Here is a 27,784-nt window from a genome sequence, read left to right as displayed (position 1 = left end):
TGTTTGAGGCTTAATGAGGATAAAGCTGTTTTATTGCAGACTTGTGGTTTCTCTGGCAAACGGTAGCCTCAAAAACTTGATAGGCTTGAAATTTTTTTGCTTCCAGTCTGTGGGTATGCTAATAAACAAAAGATTCTTTCTTGGAGATTGGTTTCCTTGTTTCTATACAATTATGTGTATGTGTATGAGAGTACACAGACGCAATAGGAGATATTCAGCTTAATGGTGGCTCCTTGAAGTCATCTAACCTAACAGCTTTCAGTAGGAAAGCATAGCTCTAATTTGTTGTTTGTCAAGGGTCTAAGTCATAATGGACTCCTTCTATGCTCCAAATTTCTAAACTCTCTCACCCCTTTTATTTATATCAACAAGCCAACTAACTCTTTCCTCAGCTCATTTCTCTCTTATATATGTTGTTCCCAGTCCAATGTCAAAGTCAACACATATTATTATTGATTCTTTCTAACTACTTCACCTAGAACTGTAGGATCAGTATGTATACAATCTGCCTCCTGAACTATCACACATACACTTTATCAAATGTTTTGCCACAGCTTAACGTGAATGTCCAATTTTCCAGCCCTAATATAAATTTCCTTACCACAAACTGCCTGTTTTCTAAGCCAATGCCTCATATTTTAGGTATTGGTTATGTTAACAACCCATTTAAAAGTACCAATTTCTGTATTAGTTCTGGAAGAATTCTACCCATAGGTGGACTCCCTCATTGAAATAACTCCATCTTAATCAGCCTTTCACTTACTTCATTAACATGGACTACTTACCACCAAACAGAATCTGAGTTCTCTTAAACACCAAAATATGCAATACAGGAATTAAGAAAAAGTAGTTAGTGCAGAGAGACACTGATTTGAACAGCCATTCATGCACCAATCTGTATTATAAGTGGTGGGGAGTCAAGTGAGACACTATGGTGCCTGGTCTTAGAATTATAACAATGTGAAAAGATTCATTAAAGAAGGCAGAAAGAAAACAGTTGTCCATGTGATGCCTCCCCCTGTTCTGTGCAGCACGGTGTGGAGGTAGGTGTCTCCTTCTTGGAGGAGGCAGAAGAGATTAAGCACTAGGTCCAGTATAATCTGCCACAGTGAAACTTAGTGCTAGAAAGAACCCTACAGCTCCTACACTCAGGCTAGTGCCTGCTGACTAAGCTCCTGGAACTACATTAACCTAGTCCCAAGGAGCCTTTAGACACCAACAGGCATCCCACCCCACTACTGGGCACATAAGGTACCCTCACCTCAAACTGCAGAAACTGACAGCCGTCGCATACTTGCAGCTGAGTCCACCACACCCAGAGCGCCTAGTGAACCTGCACAGCCTAAAGGAGCTGTATCCCAACTGGCAGTACAAATTCCAAACCCCTGAAAGCTAGGCCTCCAACCGCCTCTAGACATTGGCAACATTGTTTACAATTGTTACAGTGCCACCTAGAACCAAAGCCAATGCAGCATAACCAGAGGATACACTACCAGCACAAAGTCTTTTAGTATAAAAGCTACCCTTATAAATTGATAGAGGGGACCCACCCACCAGATGCACAAAAATCAACGTAGATACACAAGCATGAAAAACAAAATAACACGATGCCTCCAAATAAACAATAAGTCTAGCAACAGATCACAAAGAAATGGACATTGAAGAACCATGTGACAAAAAGGAAAATCAAATGATTTTAAGGAAATTTAATGAGATTTAAGAGACTACCAACAGACAATTCAATGAAATTAAGAAGAGACAGAAGAGATACAGATCATAAAAAAGAACCAATCACAAATCTTAGAGCTTAATAAATGGAATTCAAAATACAGTTAGTTGAGTCATCAATAGCAGAATTGGGCAGGCAGAAAAAAAGAATTTCTAAGTTTAAAGATGGATCTTTTGAAATAACTCAGTCCCAGTCAGACAAAGGAAAAGAAAGAATGGAAAGAAGGCAGGCAGGCAGGCAGACAGGTTAGCTTCAAGACTTCCAGGAAATCCTGAAGTGAGAAAATATTTGCATTGTGGATGATCTGATCTGAGAAGAGAGGAGAAATGACACAGAAAATGTGCTCAACAAAATAATCGCTGAAAACTTTCCAATCTTGGGAAAGATATGAATACCCTGATCCAGGAAGCCAAAAGGACTGCTAATAGATTTGCCTATAATATCCTGTCCAAGGCATGGTGTAGCCAAACGATCAAAAACACAAGGGAATTCTAAAAACAGCAAGAGAAAATCATCAAATCACTTATAAAGGAATCCTCATTAGCATAACAGGAGACTTCTTGGCAGAAATCTTACAGGATTGGAGACAATGGAATAAAATATTAAAAGTTCTGAAAGGAAAACAAAACAAAACAAAACCCAACCAAGAATACTATACCAAGCAAAAGCTATGAAGAAATGGGGGAGAAAGCAAATTGACAAGCAAAAACAAGGAATTCATCACCATTAAACCAGGCTTTAAGAAATGCTTAAAAAGCATTTTAAGAAGTGTTTAAAAAAATCCTACATTGAAAGGAAAGGATGAAAACTGTCATGATGAAAAATGCAAAAGTAACAAATCTTAACAGTACAGCAGATACACAAAAGGCAAAAGAAGAAGAATCTAGTAATTCATATTTTATTTTCACTTTTTTCTGGATTTTATTTGTGATATTTCAATTAAGAGTTTTTTCACCTGTATTAATTAGAACTACAGTTATACATTTGACTTTTCATTCAGCTTTTGTATCAGGGCTGTGTTGTTCTCTTAAAATGAGTTGTGGGGATGATGCTGTGGCATAGTAGGTAAAGCTGCCACCTGTAGTGTTTGCATCCCATATGGGTGCCAGTTCGAGTCCTCACTGCTCCACTTCTGATCCAGCTCTCTGCCATGGCCTGGGAAAGCAGAAGATGGTCCAAGCCCTTGGGCTTCTGCACTCATGTGGGAGATCTGGAAGAAGCTCCTGGCTCCTGGCTTCAGATCTGCCCAGCTCTGGCCATTGCAGCTATTTGGGGAGTGAACCAGCCGATGGAAGACCTCTCTCTCTCTCTCTCCCTCTCTCTCTCCCTCCCTCCCTCCCTCCCTCCCTCTCTGTAACTCTGCCTTTCAAATAAATAAATAAATCTTTTAAAAAATGAGTTGCAAAATATTTGATTTTTCTCTGTTTTCTGAAGGAAACTATTATTGTGCTAGTATTTATCATTTAAGTATTTAGTCACCTCTGGAAGATTTTTTTAAATGAATTTAACTTCCTAAATACATACAGGACTACACAGAAAACTTTTTTCCTAACCAGGTTAGTTTTCTGAATTTCTATTTTTGAAGAAATGTATGCATTTCACACAAGTTGCTAAAACTGTTGGCATAAAATTGTTGAACATCCTTAATAATTTATTATCTCTTGACTTTTCCTTAATCATTTATTATTTGTGTTTTATTAGTTTCTATCAGTCTTGCTAAAGGATAATCACTTTTAAAAATCTTTATAAAGGGGGCCGGCGCCGCGGCTCACTAGGCTAATCCTCCGCCTAGCGGCGCCGGCACACCGGGTTCTAGTCCCGGTCGGGGCGCCGGATTCTGTCCCGGTTGCCCCTCTTCCAGGACAGCCCTCTGCTGTGGCCAGGGAGTGCAGTGGAGGATGGCCCAGGTGCTTGGGCCCTGCACCCCATGGGAGACCAGGAAAAGCACCTGGCTCCTGACTCCTGCCATCGGATCAGCGCGGTGCGCCGGCCGCAGCGCGCTGGCCGCGGCGGCCATTGGAGGGTGAACCAACGGCAAAGGAAGACCTTTCTCTCTGTCTCTCTCTCTCACTGTCCACTCTGCCTGTCAAAAAAAAAAAAAAAAATCTTTATAAAGGGGACAGAGCTGTGGGGCAGCAGGTCAAGCTGCCATCTACAGTGCCAGCATCCCATGGGCCCAGGTTTGAGTCTCAGCTGTTCCGCTTCTGATCCAGATCCCTGATAATGTGCCTGGAAGGGCAGCAGAACATGATCAAAATCCTTGGGCCCCTGCACCCACATAGGAGACCCACATGAAGCTCCTGGCTCCTGGCTTCAGCTTGGCCCAGTCCCAGCAGTTGCACCCACTGGGGAGTGAACCAGTAGATGGAATAGCTTTCTGTGTCTCCCTTCTCTCTCTCTTTGAAACTCTGACTTGCAAATAAATAAATCTTTAAAAAGAAATCAGTAAAATCTTCATAAAATGATTTGGTTTAGTTAACACACTTACAGTTACATTAGCTATTCATCATACAAATGCTGTTCATTCTAAAACACTTTGGAAATAAAAAAAAAATCAGCCAAAATCACATAACCATTAAATGCCATTAAATTTTGAATGCCATATATTTAAGCCTATGAAAGCTATACTTATTAGTTTCATTACACGCTTTTTAAACTAAAATTCATTTTATGAACATACCATATAATTAAAACATTATGAAAGTATAATATTCTAATTTTATAGTATTACTTCTTTTTCCATATATATTTTAAATATAAATGTGAGACCATATTAAATAAAGTAGACAGATGATGAATTTAAGTTGGAACCATATAATGCAAGTGATGGAGAGAAAACAGAGGAATGAAAGTTTGGATTACACAACATTACAACATAATTCCTGTCCAAGCACAGTGCTGGCAAAAAGTGGGGACACAGAAATAGAATGTGCGGTAGGAAAAAGAACTCTCACCAGCATCATGGCATAGCAGGTAAAGCCACTGCCTGCAACACTGACATTCCATATTGGCATCTGTTCAAGTCCAGGCAACTTCATTTCCAATCCAGCTCCCTGCTGATGTGCCTGGGAAAGCAGTAGAGAATAGGCCAAGTGCCTGGGCCCCTGCCACCCACATGGGAGACTTGGATGAAGCTCCAGGCTCCTGGCTATGGCCTGGCCTAGCCCTGGCCACTGTGGTCATCTGGGGAGTAAAGCAGCAGATGAAAGATTTCTCTTGAAGATTACTTATTTTATTCAAAAGGCAGAGTTACAGAGAGAGAGGGAGAGGAGAAACAGAGAGACAGAGGTCTTCCATCTTCTGGTTCACTCCCCAAAGGCCACAATGGCCAGGGCTGGGACGATCTGAAGCCAAAGGCCAGGAGCTTCTTCCAGATCTCCCACATGGGTACAAAGGTCCAAGCACTTGGGCCATTCTCCACTGCTTTCCCAGGCCATTACCAGGAAGCTGGATCAGAAGTTAAGCAGGCAGGAATTGAATTAACACCCATGTGGGATGCTGGTGCTGCAAGCAGAAGCTTAACCTACTACGCGCTAGTGCCAGTACTGTTTATACAGAATACAGAAATCTAAAAAATACAGAAATCTAAAAAAACAAAAACAAAAACCCCATTGCTCAATCATGTTGTGTCTAGTTACAAATATGGGGATAGTATCAGTTACTCTTCGTGTTACTTCTTTTTCCCTCTGGTTCCTTCTGTGAAGAACCATAGTAATCCTTAACATTTCTGTTTGAGGCACAGACATCTCCAAGAAATTCAGTAGCTAACTGGACTTCATGTGTTCTCTGTGACAGAGACAAATACAAGGGGAAGCTAAGGGGCCAAGAAGTGATGGCACTAGATATCTTGTTTACTTCTCCAGATCCCAAAAGGCTTTTTGTTCTCTATGATATAGCAATTGATTTATGTGACTCATGGGCTGCAGCTCAATTGTACAGAAGCCCAGCAGGATATCTGAGGGAGGGATGAGAAAAAGGACATTTACTCCCCTTCTATCATCCTGGAGGTTGCATCTGGCCAGTTGTATCTAACAACTAAGGATATAGATGCAGTCATAAAGAGTCCCTGCACAAGGTCCTCCCTCTTCAAGTCTTTGTGACAACTCTGGCACTTACCACTTCATGCCTACAGATAGGTAACCACCCACGATTCCTTTGCCGTACGTATACCTGCATACATTATTATAAACAGCCAGTTAATTACGCCTGCCTTTATTTATTCTATTTAAGTATGCCATCTTTTTCCTGATTCAATAACTATGGAATTTATATAAGGATATACTACAGAATATGGGGAATTAAAAGCAACTCATATTCACGGAGTCCCTATCTGTGTTTTTGCCAGTTATGAGTCTACATCAGTAAAGGAAAAAAATCCATGCTCTTGAGGAGTACACATTACAGTATGTGAGAGAAATAATAAACACATGAACTAATAATACAATTTCAGGTTGTAACCTAAGCTATTAAATACATGCCATGATGAATATGGAGTGTAAATGGATTTATATGCTGGTCAAAAAAGTCCCAAATGAGGGCTCGTCCTGCGAGGCCCACACTGTTGGGATGGTGGGGCAATGGCATCCTTTGACAAGAAGCACTGGTGACAGTTTTGGTGAACATGTCCATTTATTAACAACCAGGCACAAGCTTTTAAAGGGCAAGCAAAGTAGAGTAGTTAATTCAGGTAGGACATTAATCCTATAGGATAAAGCAGATACTGGGGCCTCTACCCTTCTCCAATCAGCTTGAAGATCAGGTAGCCTGTGTAGCATTCCAAGCAGTCTTTATGGGAGCTGTTTACCTAGTTGACCTCTCAACAGGAAGTGGGGGTGGGGGAAATGTGCCTGGGGCTCCTGCTGCCTGCCAGCAGTCAGGTCGGGTGTGGCTCTCAGGAACTAGGGTCCTCCCAGGAGATACGGTGTGCCATGCCCTCTTAACTTCTTGCATGGGCTAGGCAGGTACAGGATCACCCACACCCAACCAAGGAGATGACAGGGAAGATGTTGAGAAGGTACAATCAATAATGATGATTACTGGCTAAAAGTGAAAATAAGGGGGAAAAAGTAACCAGATAATCCCAAGATTTATATCTGGATAAACAGAAGAAAGTAGCCACAGCTGACCTTAGAGCGGACGTAAAGTAGGTCTATGCTCTCTGGCAGGAAGTTGGAAACTACAAATGTGTTGTGCCTCTGCTTTTGGTAAATGAAATGTTGTAAAAACACTCAGATACACAAAATACTGTACAAACAGTTACTATAATTTGAATCCAAGCTCACTTGTAGTTAGGAAGAAAAATACACTGGATATATGGCTTTCACTATTATAAACTAGACAATGTCAGGCAAAGAAATGCTGCCTCACAAAACTGTCTCAGAGGTCCAGTAACACTAAATGTACTACAGATCAGGTCAGTATTAAGTCTGTGATTATAAAGTAGTTGAAAGTATGTTATCACAAGAAATAAAAGCAAAAAAAAGAAAGGAAGGAGAAGGGAAGGAGGAAGGATCCATATGTTGTTAGAATTGAATCTCTGAAATACATGAAATCTGTTCTCTTTATAATAGTAATTTTTTTTTAACTTTTATTTAATGAATATAAATTTCCAAAGTACGATTTATGGGTTACAATGGCTTCACCCCATACCGTCCCTCCCACCCACAGCCCTCCCCTTTCCCACTCCCTCTCCCCTTCCATTCACATCAAGATTCATTTTCGATTATCTTAATATACAGAAGATCAGCTTAGTATACATTAAGTAAGGATTTCAACAGTTTGCTCCCACACAGAAACATAAAGTGAGGAATAATAGATGATTTTTTTTAAATGATGATGAAATCAGATCAGACCTATTGTCATGTTTAATCCCAGTGAGAGTCAAGTTGGGAGTTGATAATTTTTTTTTTTTTTACAGAGGATCAGTTTAGTATGCATTAAGTAAAGATTTCAACAGTTTGCACCCCCATAGAAACACAAAGTGAAATATAATAGTAATTTTTTAAAAATCTGAAGAACATAGTAAGGGAGTGAGGAAAAAAGGAAAACCTTTAACTTATTCTACTATTTTCCATATTTATTTGTCTAATGTTCTCAGTAACAGAGAGGTTTGCTATAGCAAACTATATTTCCTGCCTTCAAAGGATGTTCCCTTTACTTATAAAAGAGTTTTATACAATTCTGAAACTATACAACTAGGTCCATTAGTTCAAGATCAGCAACAGAAAGAACTTGTTTTTCCTAAACCCCCTGGCTCTGAAATATTTCTGCTGAAATGAAAGAAGACTGCAGGGCCGGTGCCATGGCTCAATAGACTAATCCTCCGCCTTGTGACGCCAGCACACCGGGTTCTAGTCCCAGTAGCTCCTCTTCCAGGCCAGCTCTCTGCTGTGGCCAGGGAGTGCAGTGGAGGATGGCCCAAGTGCTTGGGTCCCACACCCACATGGGAGACCAGGAGAAGCACCTGGCTCCTGCCTTCGGATCAGCGCAGTGCACCGGCCACAGCGTGCCGGCCACAGCGCGCCGGCCACGGCGGCCATTGGAGGGTGAACCAACGGCAAAGGAAGACCTTTCTCTCTGTCTCTCTCTCTCACTGTCCACTCTGCCTGTCAAAAAAAAAAAAAAAAAAGGAAAGAAAGAAGACTGCAGGTAAGTTCTGTTTCCATGCTTTGCAAGTCTGACACAGGCCATAATTACACAATTCACATGATACCTGTCTTCTAGGCCAGTATTCTGCAATAGAACTAGGCTGCCCATACAGGAGTCACTAGCCACATCAAGATAATGAGCACTTGAAATGCGGCTAGTGTGACTAAGGAACTTAATTTTTATCTTATTATTTTTAATTAACAAAATTAAATAGTCATGCATGGCTAGTGGCTGCCACAATGGACAGGGCAGCTCTGTACATCAGCTTCCATTCACATATATTGAAATATCATCCACTGCAAATATACTTAGGCTAATTCTCAGTCGCCTGTCCCTTGCCCATAATTTTTATCCTGTTGTTGTGGTCTGAATGTATGTGTCCTTCCAAAATTCGAACACTTAAATCTCCAAAGTCCTGACATTAAGAGGCAGGGCCTTTGGGAGGTGATGAGATCTTGAGGGTAAAGCCTTCATTGATGGGAAGAGTATCACTACAAAAAAGGCCCCAAAAAGCTGCCTTGACCCTTCCAACATATGAGGACGCAGTAAGAATGTGCCATCTAGGATAAACCAAGCCATCATCAGACACCAAACTGCTGGGGCTGGATCTCAGACTTCACAGCATCCAGAACTGTGATAAATAAATTTCTGTGCTTTATAAACAACCCATTTTATGATCTTTTATTATAGCAGCCCAATAAAACTAATATATATGCCATCATTCTGGGTAAGTTGAAAAATATTGTGGACAGCCTAACTAAAAATCTGACCTCTCAGAGCAGGTGTTGCAGAGCAGTAAGTTAAGCTGTGCTTGGGATGTCCACATCCATCATCAGAGGGCTGGCCTAGGTCTTGGCTACCCCATGCTTCTGATCCAACTCCCTGTTAATGCACTTGGGAGGCAGGAGATGATGACCCAAGTACGTGGGTTCCTGCCACCCATGTGGGAGACCCATATAGAGTTCCTGGCTCCTAACTTCAGCCTGAATATCCCTGGCTGTTGTAGATATTTGGGAGAGTGAACCAGTGGATGGAAGATATCTCTCTCTGTCTCTCCCTCTGTGTCACTCTATCAAATGAAACATTTTTTTAAAGATTTATTTATTTATTTGAAAGAGTTACACAGAGAGAAAAGGAGAGGCGGGGGGGGGGGGGTCATCCATGTGCTGGTTCATTCCCCAATTGGCCACAACTGCCAGAGCTGCACCGATCCAAAGCCAGGATCCAGGAGCTTTGCCGGGTCTCCCACATGGGTTCAGGGGCCCAAGGACTTGGGCCACCCTCTACTGCTTTCCCAGGCCATTAGCAGAGAGCTGAATCAGAAGTGGAGCAGCTGGGACTCGAACCGGCGCCCATATGGGATGCCAGCACTACAGGTGGCAGCTTTACCTGCTATGCCACAGAACCAGCCCTGAAAAAAATCTTTTTTTTTAAATCTAACTTCTTCATTTCCTTGACTTCTTCATCTCCCCTGCTCAATTCCATTCCATACTCAAACTTTAGACCCTGTTATATCCTGACTTTTCCTACTTTCAAAACCACTGAAGCACCCTACTCTCTGCAATCAGTCCCTCTGCTCTCTGAAAACAAACAAGTATTCTTTCAAATATGTTGTTCAACCATAAATTCAATTACCATTTACTAATCTTCTAGTCTGTTAGTCTTCTTTCTTCATTTCCCTTTTAATCCAGCTTAGAACCACTGGTCCTAATTCTGTTTGCACTCCATCGTCTCTTGACTCTGTCCTCCTTTGACCATATCTGGCAAAATTTCAGTACTGGAGAACTACATGCACTCCTTCTTCAGTGCATACATCTAAGGATCTAAATGTCTTATAGCAAATCAGTATTACCATAAAGTCTCAAAAGATCTCTTCATCTGTACTTCTGCCTAGCACTCCAAATACATTTCTTTTTTTTTTTTTAAAAGATTTTTATTTATTTATTTGAGAAGAAGAGTTACAGTGAGAGGTAGAGACAGAGAAAGGTTTTCCATCCACTGGTTCACTCGCCAAATGGCTGCAATGGCCAGAGCTGTGCCAATCCAAAGTCAGGAGCCAGGACCTTCTTCCGGGTCTCCTGCACAGGTGCAGGGGCCTAAGCACTTGGGCCATCTTCTACTACTTTTCCAGGCCATAGCAGAGAGCTGGATTGGAGGAACAGCAGCTGATATGGGATGCCGGCAGGTGGAGAATTAACCTACTGTGCCACAGAGCTGTCCCTCCAATTAAATTTCTGCTGCTGACTTATTCTCCCTTCCCTCTACAATGACTATTTCCAATCTTCTCTAGTCTCCAAATTTCACCTTCAAACTCCTCATTCACAGAATGAGTTTGCCTGCTTCACAAAGAAGCATCATCCATGAGAAAGCAGAACAAAATCCATCCTCATCTTCTAGAAGATGTGTGTGTATAGGGAAGGCATCTGTCCTATTTAAAGCCAATTGTTCTAATTACATTTTATCCTTTCCAGGCTCCTCCAGGACTTTATACCTTTGGCTCTCAAAGTGTGCTAACAACCATCAAGAGCATCAGTCCTGTAGGACCTCGTCAGGACACAGTAGTGGAGCTAGGAATAGGCAAACAAGAGACATTCGATGATGTTTTCATGGTGGATATGTTTAAAAGGGGAGATGGCGCTTTTCACTTCTGGTTATAATGACTTAACAGGAACCAGACTTACTCTCCCATCTTAAAAAAAAAAAAAAAAAAAAAAAAAAAGAAGATGAAGAAAGCCGAACAAAATATGTGATATGCCTGTTTTCAGATCCTGGACAAGCAGCAGCACAGACCGATAAAACCTGGTAAGGGAAACAGACGAAATGAACCATAAAATCACCCTGGCTTTCTCCCTGGCAGCATGCTTTGGACTCAGGAGCCAAGAGGAGGATTTTTAAAAGAAACAGAGCTCTCACTGAGGTGAGGAGACAGACATCAGAGATAAGGGAGCCTGTGGTGACTTAAAGGTAGAATGCAGAGTTCTGGGGAGAGGAAACTATCAAGAAAAATAAATCCTGAATTCTAGCTCGTGTCCTTGTATGAACAATAGTAAGAAAGGCACAAAGCAACTGGAAAGCTAATCAATGAACAGTTCCCAGAGATCACCAAGACCAGGAATCATTCACATTCCCTCAAGACAAGTGTGGAGAGTCTACATTGATCTTTATAGGTCATTCAATAGAGATCCCAGAAGGGCCAACCTCAGCAGTAAGGCTTACCTATCCATGAGTAAAGCTCAGTCAGCTTTTTCTTACAATAACAGAACGACCACTTTATAAAGAAAACAGGTTTATTTAGGTTGCCATTTTGGAGACTGGAAGTTCAAACAGTACGTTGAATACCCTGACAAGGACTCCCCTTGACTACACTACACTATGATGGAAGCACTTGGGCATTTCTGTTAGTGTGGTCTCTCTCCCTCTGCTTAAGCCACCAGGATTCAATCATCAAGGCCCCATCTAACTTGATCACTTTTCAAAGGTTAAAGCTCTAAGCACCTAGTCACATTAAGTAAATACCATTAACATATGACTTTGGAGATTAAAGTCCTGCATGTGTTTCCGGAAACAAATCATACTCAAACCACAGCAGCTACTGTGTATCCAATTGTTGTAGATCTTAAAAGGATCAAATTAAACCACAAATAACTGCCTATCTGAATAAAGTTTAAAGCTGTATAAAGGAAGCAACGCAATGTCCACTGTTAAATTAAAAAGTACAAGCCATGACAATCAGAAAAACATCAACTATGACCAGGTTAAAAATTAATGTATAGAAATGGATCATAAAATGATAAGCATCATGGAATAAACAGATAAGAAGCTTAAAATAATTATTATAATATTTATAAATGTTTAAAGGAAAACATGAACATGAAGAGAAAAACTGAAATACATGAATAAAAGTCAAGATAAAACTTCTAAGCTATCAAATCTAAATTCAAATTTTTACTAGGTACATTTAAGAGAAGATTAGATATTATCCATGAAAATATTATTGAACTAGAAGACAGAGTAGTGAAAATTATCTAAAACAAATTACAGAGCGAAAAAGAATGAACACCTGGAGCCTCAGCAACCTGCAGAATAATATCAATCAGTCCACCACAGTACCTGAAGTCCTAGCAAGAGCACAGAGAAAAACCTATCTAAAAAAAATAGCATCTGAAAGTTTTCCAAATTTGGTAATTAAAACTTACACTAGAAACCACAGAAACTTTTTAAAAACTCAATAAACTCCCAGTAGGAAAAACACAAAGAAATCACAGAAGACCCACCATAATCAACCTTCCAGAAACCAAATACAAAAAAGAAAACCTTAAAAGCAGCTGAAAAAGACACATTACACCAAGATAAACAAGATAAGATAAATACCTATTTTTTGTCAGAAACTATGCAAGCCAGAAGAAAAAGGAACATTTTCCAAGTAATGAAAAAAATGTTGACACAAACATGTATATGGAATATTTTTCAAAACAATGCATTATCTGAAACATTAAAGATATTTCTTCAAGCAGAAGGAAAATGATTCTAAATGGAAACAAGGGTCTATAAAGGAAATATGCATCAAAATGGTAAATATTTATTTCTCTTAGCACATTTAAAAACACTCACTTTAAAAGTGTGTTTTTAAGTCCCTGATTGCATCACTTCTAATATTTATACTTCTGGAAGCATACATTTTCTCATTTGATGTGCATTTACTTGATTGCTAATACTGAATTTTCCATTAAAGTCTTGTTTGTGTTCTCTGAGCTACAGAAGCAACTCTACTGACTGTTTTCAAGTTTCCTTTTACAAGATCATTTTGATTCTTTAAGAACTGGACCATTTTATAGGCCATTCCTCAGCTAATCAGTCTAAAGCTAGTGTAAACTGAGACCCCATCATCATTTGTGACATAGCCTAGGGTTCCAATATATTTAGTAACATTTTCCTACCCACAGTCCATAGTAGATGTCAAATTCTCATGTAGCTGGTAGCAGGGTTTCCTAGACCCCATTTCACGTGGAGCAGCCCTTCTTCACTCCCAGCTTTACACAGCTAGGTCTTCTCTTGTTCAGGAGGCTTGGAGCCCTAGATTTCCCTAATGTTATGTTAGCAACTCTAGCCTACAGCCAGGTTTGCGTACCTCAATGAGCTGTCTGGACTTCAGTACCTTCTCACGTTTGGTTTTGGATATCCTCTTCATTTCTAGTGCCTGTATATGTTGCTCACTCTAAGTGACACTATATACCTCAAACTTCAGTTTATCTAGCTTCCACTAGTTGTAAGGTAAATATGTCCCCACAAAGTTCAATGTTGGAAATTTAATCACTAATCTAACATATTGAGAGGTAGGACCTTTAAGAGATCATTAGGTCATGAAGGATCTGGCCCCTCATGAATGGATCAATGACAGCAGTGAGTTAGTTACCATGGGAGTGGATTCCTTGTAAATGGATTACTTTGGGGCAGGCATTTGGCATTGTGGTTAAGAAACCACACAGGAAGCCCTCATTCCACATTGGAGTTCCTGGGTTCCGCTCCTAGCTCTAATCCCAACTCCGCCTTCCTGCTAATGCACACCCTGGCTCAAGTGCTTAAGTCACTGCCAACCACATGGGAGACCTGGATTGAATTCCTGGTTTCCAGCTTCAGCCTGTCCTAATCCTAGCCTTGTGGGCATTTGTGAAATATACCAGTGGACAGGAGAGTTCTCTCTCATTGACTCTTTTATTCTCTCTGCGTGTGAATGTTTCATTCTCTCTTTCTCTGTGTAATTCAATAATAAGTAAATATTAAAAAATAAGGGCCTGTGCGGTGGCGCAGTAGGTTAATCCCCGACCTGCGGCGCTGGCATCCCATATGGGCACCGGTTCTAGTCCCGGCTGCTCCTCTCCCAATCCAGCTCTCTGCTATGGCCAGGGAAAGCAGTAGAAGATGGCCCAAGTCCTTGGGCCCCTGCACCCTTGTAGGAGACTGGAAGAAGCTCCTAGCTCCTGGCTCCTAGCTTTGGATCTACGCAGCTCCGGCCATTGCGGCTATTTGGGGAGTGAACCAACGGACAGAAGATCTTGTTCTCTGTCTCTCCCTCTCACTGTCTATAACACTACCTCTCAAATAAATAATAAAAAATCTTTTAAAAAATAAATAAAAAGATGAGTTTGGCTGTCTTCCTTCTTGTAGATGCATTTGTGGTTCTTGCCTCTCCACCCTCTGCCATAGAATGATGTATTAAGAGGTCCCTCACCACATGTTGACACTCTGACACTGGACTTCCCAGCCTCCAGGACCATGAGAAACAAATATCTCTTGTTTTTGAATTATCCAGTTTATGAAACACAGTTACCACAGCATATAGCAGACACCACTTCAGATGTTTGGAATGCAAACATACAAGTAGTCCTTGGATGTTAGCACAAACTTGATACAAAAAATTTCAATGATAGTATGAGAGATAAGGTTCCAAGACAGTCTCAAGACTATAGACCTAAACATCATAAATTTAAAATTAAGAATTAGAGTACAGCACTATATTACATATAAATAAACACAACAGGTTTATCTCAGTAACAGAAGGCCGGATTAACATGAGAATAGTGAATAATATAATCCAGGAGTTAGCAAACTTCAGATAGAAAATACTTCAGGTTTTGTGTGCCATATGCAACCTGTGTCACATAGTCTTGTTTAGTTATGTTTGCCTGTTTGGCTTTATAATCCCTTAAACATTCAGAAACCATTCATAACTCATAGGCCATAATGCAGACCAGTTTGCCAACACAAGTCATAGGTGGAGTATTTTTATCTAAAAGGCTTGGGACAAGAAGTGCTACAGATTTTAAAGAGTTTTTCAGAGTTTGGAATATTTCACAAATTTTATCAACTGGGCATTTCTCTTCTAAAAATCTCAATCCGTAATGTTCTAAAACTTGAAAAATTTAAAGTGTAATTTAGGCAGTCAAGAATTGGATTTTAGATAATTACAGGTTTTAGATTTACAGTTATGCATGTCCAATCTTTACAATTCAAAACCATATCATTATCTCAATAAATACATAAAATGTGTCTGATAATATCCAATATCTATTCATGCTTTTTTTTAAGTTATGCATACTCTAAGAACATAACTCCCTTAACCTGACAAAGATTATCAACTAAAAACTTATGGCAAATTTCCCTTCTTAATGGAGTCGCAGAAAGATTTTCTTTAACATTGGGAACAAGAAAAGGATGCCTATAACTACTTCTACTAGGAAAACTATAACTACTATACTTCAACTAGGAAAAAAATACTAATGATATAACATTTAGATGGGATAAACAACACTCTCACTATAGAACAAATGATATGATTGTTTATGCAGAAAAACTCAGAAAGTACAAATAATTGGATTGACAAGAGAGTTTAGATGTTTATAAGATTTATTTTATTTTATTTTTTTATTTTTTATTTTTTTGACAGGCAGAGTGGACAGTGAGAGAGAGAGAGAGACAGAGAGAAAGGTCTTCCTTTGCCGTTGGTTCACCCTCCAATGGCCGCCGCGGCCGGCGTGCTGCGGCCGGCGCACCGCGCTGATCCGATGGCAGGAGGAGCCAGGAGCCAGGTGCTTTTCCTGGTCTCCCATGGGGTGCAGGGCCCAAGCACCTGGGCCATCCTCCACTGCACTCCCTGGCCACAGCAGAGAGCTGGCCTGGAAGAGGGGCAACCGGGACAGAATCTGGTGCCCCGACCGGGACTAGAACCCGGTGTGCCGGCGCCGCTAGGCGGAGGATTAGCCTAGTGAGCCGCGGCGCCGGCCCAGATGTTTATAAGATTAATATATCTGTCTATCCAAGTGTCAGTTACTTGGTTGATTTTACTCTTTAGGAGCTCCCAAAGGAACTATACTAAGCAAGCCTTCTTCCATAGAGAATCCTGCGTTAACTTCTGCCAAGAGCAACGGGATACTAGCAACATGAGATTATCCCTTTTAGGTGACTCAGCAATTCCTTAACGTGAAAATCTCAAATTCAAGCTCCACCCAGTGATGGAACCCAACATTTAGTCTCCTGCTGCTAGCACTGTTATTGCTACTTGCCTCCAGGACAAACCCAGCATCTGTTCACCATGGAGCTGGTTGACATTGCTGCTTGTTAGATTTTTGTCCTCGGAGATTTTTCTGATACAAAAAGTACCTTATTCAAGGTCTTGCTATATTTTACAGAAAGATATTCTAGACCAAAGTGTGATTTATAAAAACTATTACATACAAAATAAAGATTGGAAACAATCTTTTCAGATGATACATCATAGGTAACTTGTTTTCTCTTCTGTATTTCCACATCATCTATTTATAATCTTAGTTCATTTTTATAACAAAGAAATAATATATTTAATTTTTAAAAAGAAGTTATGTACAGGACATGGTTCAAAAGCTTTTTAAAAGTATTTCTGGGCCGGCGCCGTGACTCACTAGGCTAATCCTCCGCCTAGCGGCGCTGGCACACCGGGTTCTAGTCCCAGTCGGGGCGCCGGATTCTGTCCCGGTTGCCCCTCTTCTAGGCCAGCTCCCTGCTGTGGCCCAGGAGTGCAGTGGAGGATGGCCCAGGTGCTTGGGTACTGCACCCCATGGGAGACCAGGAGATGCACATGGCTCCTGCCATCGGATCAGCGCGGTGCGCTGGCCGCAGCACGCCGGCCGCGGCAGCCATTGGAGGGTGAGCCAACGGCAAAGGAAGACCTTTCTCTCTGTCTCTCTCTCTCACTGTCCACTCTGCCTGTCAAAAAAAAAAAAAAAAGTATTTCTGAAAACAGAAAAGAATATTTATCAAGCATATACCTGCTTTTTAAATAGTACCTGAATTCATTCTCATAGAAATCCTCTAACAAATATCATTATCCTTATTTTTGCAGGATATTGAGGCCCAGAAAGGTTGAGTAATTTGTCCAAGTGGTGGAAATGGGATTTACATTCAGGAATACTTATTCCAAGGCCAGTGCTTTTTCTACATAACTATGCTGACTCCCACAAGAGAGCATTTTCACATTATCACCTGCCAGTTCTAATTAAGAGATAGTAATTAAACAATTCTCTACTCTTGACAACAATATTTAAGCTACTAGCACTTTAAAGAAATTAATATGAACAGCTCTTTATCTAACGGAAGATACTATATCTAAACACAAATTACATACTATTACAGAAAAAAGTCTCCAATGTGACACAGTTATGATGCTTTTACAAAAAAGGATTAATTACATTATTTATTAGAGGATAAACATAAAAATTTTGTTTACTGACCAATATGTTTATAAACATGTTCAATTTGCTTAACAGAGAAGCACAAATTACAGTAACAATGATATATCTATTAAATTGGCAAAAAAATTTAAAATAGGAATAACCAAGTTAGACAAAAAGTAAAATTATCATCCATGTTAGGAGATAATGTAATTGGTAAAAATTTGCTGAAGAACAAATGAAATGATACATGCACATGAAAAACATATTTGGCTTTTAACCTAATAATTCATCTTCTGGGAATTTATCCTAATGAAAAAATCTCAGGTATTTATATAAAGATTTAGCTATACGAGTATTATATTAGTTCATTTTCCACTACTATAGCAAATCATTTGATGTTGGGTAACTTTATAAGGAAAAGAGGTTTCTTATCTCACAATTCTGAAAATTCAAGGGCATTGCACCAACATTGGGTGGCTCTTATAAGGACTTCATGCTGAATGGCAATGTATGGGATAAGTCAATGCATCCCAAGACAGGAAACCAGAGAGCAATTCAAGAGTCAGTGTTGCTCTTATACTAACTTCTCTTTTCCCTTCCAAACACCATTGTCAGGAATATGTAACAGGTAGAACAAAACTGTTTCTACCCAAACTTTCCTTCCCTCTAAACATGCACTTACATAAGAATGATAGAACCAGACGCAAAACCTTCCAGAACCCAGAAGATACATGGAGTTTTCCAAAGTCCAAACAGCACAAAACAAGAAAAGGAAAAGAACTAAAGAGATGAAGCAAAAAATAGAAAACCAAAATAAATTATGACTGGAAAAATCTCCACTTTGTTCTCAACCAATGAGTAAAGTCTACTTTTAGATATTCAATACATGAGAACACATTCTTGTAAGTTAGGTCTCAGAGCCATGTTTCATTCCACCCAAATAAGCTCCCATAGAATAAAATTTTACATTTTGGGATCTACTCCTGATTCAGCAGACATCATGAATTTCTCCAAGAGTCACACAAAATAGAAGAAACAAGTCATTACACAAGAGGTGTTCTCCTACCTTAACAGCTTCTCCAAGAGTTTGGTTTTTGTCAGCTTCCTCACTGGAGTGCAATTCCAGTCTATAATTCAACTCCTGTAATTGTTGTGCCTGTTCATTCAATAGCATTTGTGCCTGTTGTTCCCGAAGTAATGCATTATTGAGTTCTTCACATGCACTTTCAAACTTCTCATGGGTGATCAGTTTCTTTAAAAAGGGATGGGTGGGGGCAATCAGTTATAAACTAACTCATTTGATCTTTTTTTATTCAGAACTATACCTGTTAACATTAGCAATACCATACAAACATTTCTAAGTGCCTGATACATGAAAAAAACCAATTTTTCCTCATTTTGCAAGATAAAAATAACACTCAGAGTTTTAAAATACAAAAGGCATACTTTAGGCCGGCTCACTAGGCTAATCCTCCGCCTTGCAGTGCCGGCACACCAGGTTCTAGTTCTGGTCGGGGCGCCGGATTCTGTCCTGGTTGCCCCTCTTCCAGGCCAGCTCTCTGCTATGGCCCAGGAGTGCAGTGGAGGATGGCCGAAGTGCTTGGGACCTGCACCCCATGGGAGACCAGGAAAAGCACCTGGCTCCTGCCATCGGATCAGTGCGGTGCGCCGGCCACAGCGCACCAACCGCGGCGGCCATTGGAGGGTGAACCAAGGGCAAAAGGAAGACCTTTCTCTCTGTCTCTCTCTCTCACTGTCCACTCTGCCTGTCAAAAAAAAAAAAAAGGCATACTTTCAAAGTTACTATTTTTAGGTAAATAAAAATCTCACAAAACTTATTCCAAATTCTATAATAAATTCATAATGCTTAGTTCCAATCTTCATACATGAAAACTTTTATAAAAAATATGATCTGGGAATTAAAACCTTTAACAACTTCCTAGACTTTTCATTGACTACCTAAAGGTCTGTATCCAATGGATGTTGTCAGGTCTCCCTAATGAAACACCCGCTCTAGATCATACCTACCTCCCCTACTCCCATTCCCACTATACAATCTTGTTTTATTTTCTTCTTATTATCATTATCTAAAGTCACCTCACTTTTTTAACTGTCTGTCCACACTCTGCCTCCACACATGTAGTTCCACTGAGCAGCGAACCCAGTACTGGCACTCAGTAGGTACTCAATAGTTACTTGTTGAATGAAAGAACATTCATAAGTAAACATCTGCCAATAAAACTGTATCCCATAATGCACAACACAATTTTTATCTCATATCTCTCTCTGTCTTTCACACAAATAGATAGAAAAATCTTTTTAAAAAGAGAGAACATAAGAGATAAAATATATATTTTTTTGGATTTAGACATTTGCAGAAAAGGAAACTGTAACTGAAGAATCAGGATTACTTGACCTGCCTAACCCAGAAGAAATCTTTGCCCTTTGAAGGTTTATCTACTTGAAATAATAATTAACTTTAATAATTTATATTATCATAGGATTAATTACTAAGCCAAGATATCAAATCAACCTAGGTGTCTATCAAAAATTAATGAATAAAGAAAATATGGTATGTACCCATAATGGAATACTATTTGGCTTTAAAAAAAAAAGTGAGATCCTCTCATTTGTGAAAATATGGATGAATCTGGAGAATATTATGTTAAGCAAAGCAAACCAGGCACAGGAAGATAAGTAACACAAAATTTTAAAAAGAAGAGAAGTCAGAATGAAATACTAGAAATGAAAACTTCAAAAGATTAAATTAAAAATGCAATAGAAAGCCTTAACAACAGAATACATGAGACAAAAGAAGCAATATCATAACTAAAAGACAAATTTCTGGAAATATTACAGTTGGGACAAAAAAAGAAGAAAAAATTACAAACTAAAAAACATGGTTAGAGTTTTTTTTTCAACTTTTATTTATTAAATATAAATTTCCAAAGCACAACTTTTGAATTAAAGCAGCTTTTCCCCCCATAACCTCCCTCCCGCCCGCAACCATCCCATCTCTCACTCCCTCTCCTACCCCATTCTTCATCAGGATTCATTTTCAATAATCTTTAGATACAGAAGATCAATTTAGTATATACTAAGTAAAGATTTCAACAGACTGCACCGTCAGACACACAAAGTATAACGTACTGTTCGAATACTAGTTATCCATTAATTCACATAGTATAACACATTAAGGACAGAGGTCCTACATGGGAAGCAGGTGCACAGTGACTCCCGTTGTTGACTTAACAATTGACACTCTTATTTATGACGTCAATGATAACCCTAGGCTCTTGTCATGAGCTGCCAAGGCTATGGAAGCCTCTTGAGTTCACCAACTCCAATCTTATTTAGACAAGGCCATAGTCAAAGTGGAAGTTCTCTCCTCCCTTCAGAAAAAGTTACCTCCTTCTTTGATGGCCCGTTCTTTCCACTGGGAACTTGGGAACTCACAGAGATCTTTAATTTAGTGTGTGTGTGTGTGTGTTTTTTTTTTTTGTTTTTTTTTTTTGTTTTTTTTTGTTTTTGCCAGAGTGTCTTGGCTTTCCATGCCTGTGAGACTCTCATGGGCCTTTTAGTCAGATCCCAATGCCTTAAGGGCTGATTCTGAGGCCAGAGTGCTGTTTAGAGCATTTGCCATTCTATGAGTCCGCTGTGTATCCCACCTCCCATGTTGGATCATTCTCTTCTTTTATTTCTATCAATTAATATTTTCAGAAACTGGTCTTATTTATGCAATCCCTTTGACACTTAATCCTATCTTTTTGTTGAATTATGAACTTAAACTGATCACTCTGACTAGTGAGATGGCATGGGTACATGCCACCTTGATGGGATTGAATTGGAATCCCCTGGAACGTTTCTGGCTCTAGCATTAGGGGTAAGTCTGAGTGAGCATGTCCCAAATTGTACATCTCCTCCCTCTCTTATTCCCACTCCTATATTTAACAGGGATCACTTTTCAGTTAAATTTAACCACCTAAGAATAATTGTGTGTCAAGTAAGAGTTCAACCAATGGTATTAAGTAGAAAAAGAAAATACTAAAAGGAATAAAATAGTAAGTAGTTCCTCAACAGTCAGGACAAGGGCTGATCAAGACATTGCTTCTCACAGTATCAGTTTCACTTCTACAGGTTTCCTTTTAGTTGTTCAGTTAGTTGTCACCGATCAAGGAGAACACATGATATTTGTCCATTTGGGACTGGCTTATTTCACTCAGCATGATGTTTTCCAGATACCTCCATTTTGTTGCAAATGACCGGGTTTCATTGTTTTTGACTGCTGTATAGTATTCTATAGAGTACATGTCCCATAATTTCTTTATCCAGTCTTCTGTTGATGGGCATTTAGGTTGATTCCATGTCTTAGCTATTGTGAATTGAGCTGCAATAAACATTAAGGTGCAGACAGCTTTTTATTTGCCAATTTAATTTCCTTTGGGTAAATTCCAAGGAGTGGGATGGCTGGGTTGTATGGTAGGGCTATATTCAGGTTTCTGAGGAATCTCCAAACTGACTCCCATAGTGGCTTTACCAGTTTGCATTCCCACCAAGAGTGGATTAGTGTCCCTTTTTCCACACATCCTCACCAGCATCTGTTGTTTGTTGATCTGTATGTAAGCCATTCTAATGGTTAGAGATTTAAAAGATATTATCAAATAACTCAACATAAGGATCCTAGGAGTTCCAGAAAGCACAGAAAGAGGAAAGGATTAGAAGGCCTTCTTAATGAAATAATAACAGAAAACTTTCCCAATCTGGAGAAGGACATCCAAGTAGAGGAAATACACAGAACTCCCAATAGACACGACCAGAAAGACCTTCATCACAACACATTGTAGTAAAACTCCAGAGTAAAACATAAACAAAAGATCTTAAAAGGTGCACAAGAAAAACACCAAATTACATTCAGAGGAAACCCAATTAGACTCGCAAACTTCTCATCAGAAACTCTACAGGCAAGCAGAGAATCGTGAGATATATTCCAAATCCTAAGAGAAAAAAAACTATCAACACCATCAAATTATTAGAGAACATCGGAGAAACCCTGCAAGATATTGGCAAAGGCAAAAACTTCTTGGAAAAGACCCCAGAGGCACAAGCAGCCAAAGCCAGAATTAAAAACTGGGATTACATCAAATTGAGAAGTTTCTGTACTGCAGAAGAAAACAGTCAGGAAAGTGAAGAGGCAACCAACAGAATGGGTGAAAATATTTGCGAATTATGTAACTGATAAGGGATTAATAATCAGAATCTATAAAGAGATCAAGAAACTCCACCACAACAAAACAAACAACCCATTAAGAGATGGCCCAAGGACCTAAACAGACATTTTTCAAAAGAGGAAATCCAAAAGGCCAACAGACACATGAAAAAACTGTTCAGGATAACTAGCAGTCAGGGTAATGAAAATAAAAACTACAATGAGGTTTCACCTCACTCTGGTTAGAATGGCTTACATACAGAAATCAACTAACAACAAACAGATGCTGGCAAGGATGTGGGGGAAAAAGGACACTAATCCACTGTTGGTGGGAATGCACACTGGTAAAGCCACTATATAGAAAACAGATTGGAGATACCTCAGAAATCTGAATATAGCCCTACCATAGGACCCAGCCATCCCACGCCTTGGAATTTACCCAAAGGAAATTAAATTGGCAAACAAAAAACCTGTCTGCACCTCAATGTTTACTGCAGCTCAATTCACAATAACTGATATGGAATCTACCTAAATGCCCATCAACAGAAGACTGGATAAAGAAATTATGGGACATGTATTCCATGGAATACTACACAGCTGTAAAATAAATGAAATCCAGTCATTTGCAACAAAATGGAGAAATCTGGAAAACATCATGCTGAGTGAAATAAGCCAGTCCCAAATGGACAAATATCATGTGTTCTCCTTGATCGGTGACAACTAACTGAACAACTAAAAGGAAACCTGTAGAAGTGAAACTGATACTGTGAGAAGCAATGTCTTGATCAGCCCTTGTCCTGATTGTTAAGGAACTACTTACTATTTTATTCTTTTTAGTATTTTCTTTTTCTACTTAATACCATTGGTTGAACTCTTTACTTAACACACAATTATTCTTAGGTGTTTAAATCTAATTGAAAATTGATCCCTGTTAAAAAAAAAAATAAGAGTGGGAATAAGAGAGGGAGGAGATGTACAGTTCAGCACACATTTCCTTGGACTTACTCCTAAGGGTAAAGCTAAAAAGTTGCCATGGGACTCCAAATCACATTAAGCTGGCAGGCACCAATGCCATCTTACTACTTAAAGTGATCAGTTTAACTTCATAACAGATCATAAAGATAGGATTAAATGTCAAAGGGATTACATAAATAAACCAAGTATCTACTAATAATACTAGATAAAATTAAAAAGGAGAGAATGATCCAACATGGGAAGCAGGCCACACAGCAGACTCATAGAATGACAAAGCCCTAAACAGCACTCTGGCCTCAGAATCAGCCCTTAAGCCATTTGGATCTGGCTAAAAAGCCCATGAGAGTATTTCAGGAATGGAAAGCCAAGGCACTATGGCAAAAAATAACCTACATGAAAGATCTCTGTGAGTGAGATCCCAGTGGAAAAAATGGGCCATCAAAGAAGGAGGTACCTTTCTCTGAAGGGAGGAGAGAACTTCCACTTTGATTATGTCCTTGTCTTAATAATGTCATGAGTTTGTGGACTCAGGAGGCTTCCATAGCCTTGAAAGCTCATGACAAGAGCCTAGGGTGATCACTGACGTCATAAATAAAGAGTGTCAATTGTTAAATCAACAACAGGATTCACGGTGCTCTTGCTCCTCATGTAGGACCTCCTAATGTGTTGTATTATGAGAATTAACAGTAAAACTAGTCTTCAAACAGTAATTTATACTCTGTGTGTCTGTGTGGGTGCAAACTGTTGAAATTTTTACTTAGTATAGAGTTGATCTTCTGTATATAAAGATAATTAAAAATGAGTCTTAATGAAGAATGGGATGGGAGAGGGAGTAAGAAGTGGATGGTTTGGGGGTGGGAGTCGGGTATCAGGGGAAGAACCATTATAATCAAAAAGTTGTACTTATGAAATTTATATTTATTAAATAAAAGCTTTCCATAAAGCAATAAAATATTTTAGTGTAAAAAAATAACCCAGCTACAACTAGATTATATGGGTAACTACATTCAATTATGCTTCATATATTTACACATCTTGATCTTGATCTAATGTCATTTGGCCTATAGATTTTCAGCTAATTTTTTTTTCAAAGATTTTATTTATTTATTGGAGAGGTAGAGTTAAAGACAGTGAGAGGGAGAGACAGAGAGAAAGATCTTCCTTCTCTGGTTCACTCCCCAAATGGCCGCAACAGCCGGAGCTGCACTGATCTGAAGCCGAGAGCCAGGAGCTTCTTCCCGGTCTCCCATGTGGGTGCAGGGGCCTAAGCATTTGGGCCATCTTCTACTGCTTGCCCAGGCCATAGCAGAGAGATGGACTGGAAGAGGAGCAGCCGGGATTAGAATCAGCACCCATAGGGGATGCTGGCACTGCAGGCAGAGGATTAACCTACTACGCCACAAAGCACCAGCCCCATATAATACTCTTTAAAATAATACACCTAAATCTTTGGTTAAAATTGGGCTAGTTGAGCATTTCTTTAGAAAAGCAACGTAATTTTAAACTAAATAATTTATTCAAAATGTTCAGTATAAAAGAGAGGAAACACTATCCCCATTCTCCCACATACACATACACCAAAACATAAGTCTCCTCAACTGAAGACATTGTAGAAGAGAAGTTTTCGGAAGAAAAGAAATCCTATTAATAAGATTCTGAATTGTGCTTAAAATCCAAGCACAATAAAAACTGAGAAACAGAGACGCTCACCAAAGCTGTAGATACTCACAGACTGCTGAGATTCATTCAATTGCATTTGGAGACCCTGGGCTTTATCGAGCTCCTTTTTCATTTCATTCACATTGCGTCTGAATTCTGTAACTTCCAGGCGCAAAGAACGACGCTCCACTTCTGCTGCATGCAGTCTTTGTGTAAATCCAAATATCTGCTTCTGTAATGATGCTGTGCTTTTCTATCATTAAACAAGAGCAATTTTATAAGGAGTAACTACAGATGTACTAATAAGTCAATAGCAACTTACTAAACTAAAAGTAACTATCAGACAAAAAAAATAGCAGCAAGTACTGAAACTTTGAGATGAAAGCTTTATTTTTTATGTGACCAATAATTTGGCTTGTAGCAAATGAACACTTGAAGAAAAGATATAATCAAGATGACTAGAAAATTGAGTTAACAGTTGTTATGCCTCATATAATTTTGTTGCAGTGTGCTTATGAAGAATTTAGAACTGATGCCAGGGCTTCTGTATTTTGATATTTTGACATTTTCAGAAGTGCTTTTATTTATCATATTAAGTTTCAAGAAAATGTAGATATATTCACATACAACTACTTTAAATCACAACTAAGTCAGATTCAATATTAAATCCAAGTCCTAAGGCCACTATTAAATGAAGCTGTGTACATACCATAATGGGCACATGGCCACGCAAACCATATTTCAGGGCCAGTGTGTTTACTTTATGAAGTCCACGTGCCAGCCTTTGAACCAGGGAATCTTTGTCCACATACGTGATACTCCTGCTATTGTGCAGAGGTATACTCTCCATTGCCAGACTAATTTTATCCATTAGTTTAGCAAAAGAATTTTTGGCTGCACCTACAAGCAAATGTCCACAAATTCTGGAATTTGGATCTTTAAAGAAAAAGAAAAAAAAGGCAGAAAAAATGTGAATTCTGTCTTATTCATTTCACAACACTGCTGATATCTACATAATAAACACTTTTTTTCAATTATGTATTTCCTACTCAACCGTAGTAATTCATTCAAAAAGTCCACTCACATATTTTCACTATGACAAAAATGTAGTTAATAGCTCACCTACTAAACCACACATCTGAAGAATCTGCATGTATCTATAGGATGCCAGGCACACAGAACACTATGATATTAAAAATTATTCTTTTCTTTGTTTTAAAACCTAACATAAATCCATATTCTATTTACAACTACTGAAGCTTGTTACTTTAATACCATACCATTTATATTCTCAGACAAGAAAATATAATTTGCCTTATTCTGAGGCAATTAAAATTTTATAACTACAATTACTTTTTTCCCATAGGATTTTCGTAATCATCCCTCTCATATAATGGACTTACGGTTCCAGCATATTCAGCACAGCCTGCTTACTACGAGATTCATCAGGTCTGTAATTAATAATTGTGTTTAATGTTGATAAATAAAATTGTCAGCCCTCTTTCTACTAATTGGTGTTCTAGATAATGGCTAATAGGTTTATTTATGCCTTCATAAAAGTCATGTAATTTAGTTTTCCCACTGCCAGGCAGGTCTTAATCTGTCATTACTTGTCTTATGATACTATCTGTATAAAATGACAAGCATGAAGGGATTATTTAAATTCAGTAGTATACCACTCTACATTTCAAGAGCCTGTGCTGTTGCAGTTCATTTAAATTTTGTCTCTGGATCAGAAGCACAAAAAGTAAATTTAGCTCATTTTACCCCACAAAAATGTCTTATAAAGTAAATGTATGATTCAATAGGGAAGAGCAATGCTGAGAAGATGATCAAGCAGTAGTTTTTTGTCACAAAACATTTTCACAAGACCTTGTACGCTAACATTTGGGCTTTATTCTATTTGTTCTACTCCTCAATCTATAAAAGGAAAATATAAATTATAAATTTATTCAACAGAAAGAATTTGAAAACCTCATTGCTTAATAATTACACATAAATAAAATAGAAATTAATTGTGTAAAAGCATATCCTGTATGTAAAATTTATTTCTATCAGTTATTGATGTACTGATTTCTCAAATACATAAGGTAAGTAAGTTTAATTCTAAATGCCAACCATTATAAACATACTGAGAATCCTCAGGAAAAAAGACACACAAAGCATAATTAAAATACATAGTCCTTTGTGAACAATCATATTCATCAAATAAATAATGAATGAGGAAGAATTTAGTAGTTTTTTTAATATCCATCAGCATAAAATACAGAACATCAACTTACAGGAATTATTAAACTATTTTCATATAATTAAATAGGTTACTTATGCATGAATGGGCAAACAGTGAAATTCATTTTTTCT

General features: G+C 38.9%; 1 protein-coding gene across 7 annotated transcripts in view; it reads right to left on the bottom strand.

Moving 5' to 3' along the window:
• The window catches only part of CCDC171 (coiled-coil domain containing 171), a 394,098-nt gene that overhangs the window by 167,429 nt on the left and 198,885 nt on the right, over window positions 1-27,784 (bottom strand). For all 7 annotated transcript variants that reach the window (XM_089317363.1, XM_089317367.1, XM_070052470.2 and 4 more), the window contains 3 exons: window positions 26,133-26,359; window positions 25,494-25,676; window positions 18,650-18,835 (listed from right to left, as the gene is read on the bottom strand). In XM_089317363.1, coding sequence (XP_089173489.1) covers window positions 18,650-18,835; window positions 25,494-25,676; window positions 26,133-26,359 — 596 coding nt within the window. The remainder of the gene's footprint in view (window positions 1-18,649; window positions 18,836-25,493; window positions 25,677-26,132; window positions 26,360-27,784) is intronic.

The sequence above is a fragment of the Oryctolagus cuniculus genome, chromosome 1, assembly GCF_051225735.1.
Source record: "Oryctolagus cuniculus isolate XC-2025 breed Fujian yellow rabbit chromosome 1, ASM5122573v1, whole genome shotgun sequence".
In the NCBI taxonomy this organism is placed as follows: domain Eukaryota; kingdom Metazoa; phylum Chordata; class Mammalia; order Lagomorpha; family Leporidae; genus Oryctolagus; species Oryctolagus cuniculus.
Note: the sequence above shows the minus strand (reverse complement) of the source record. Positions and strands in the feature narration are given on the sequence as shown.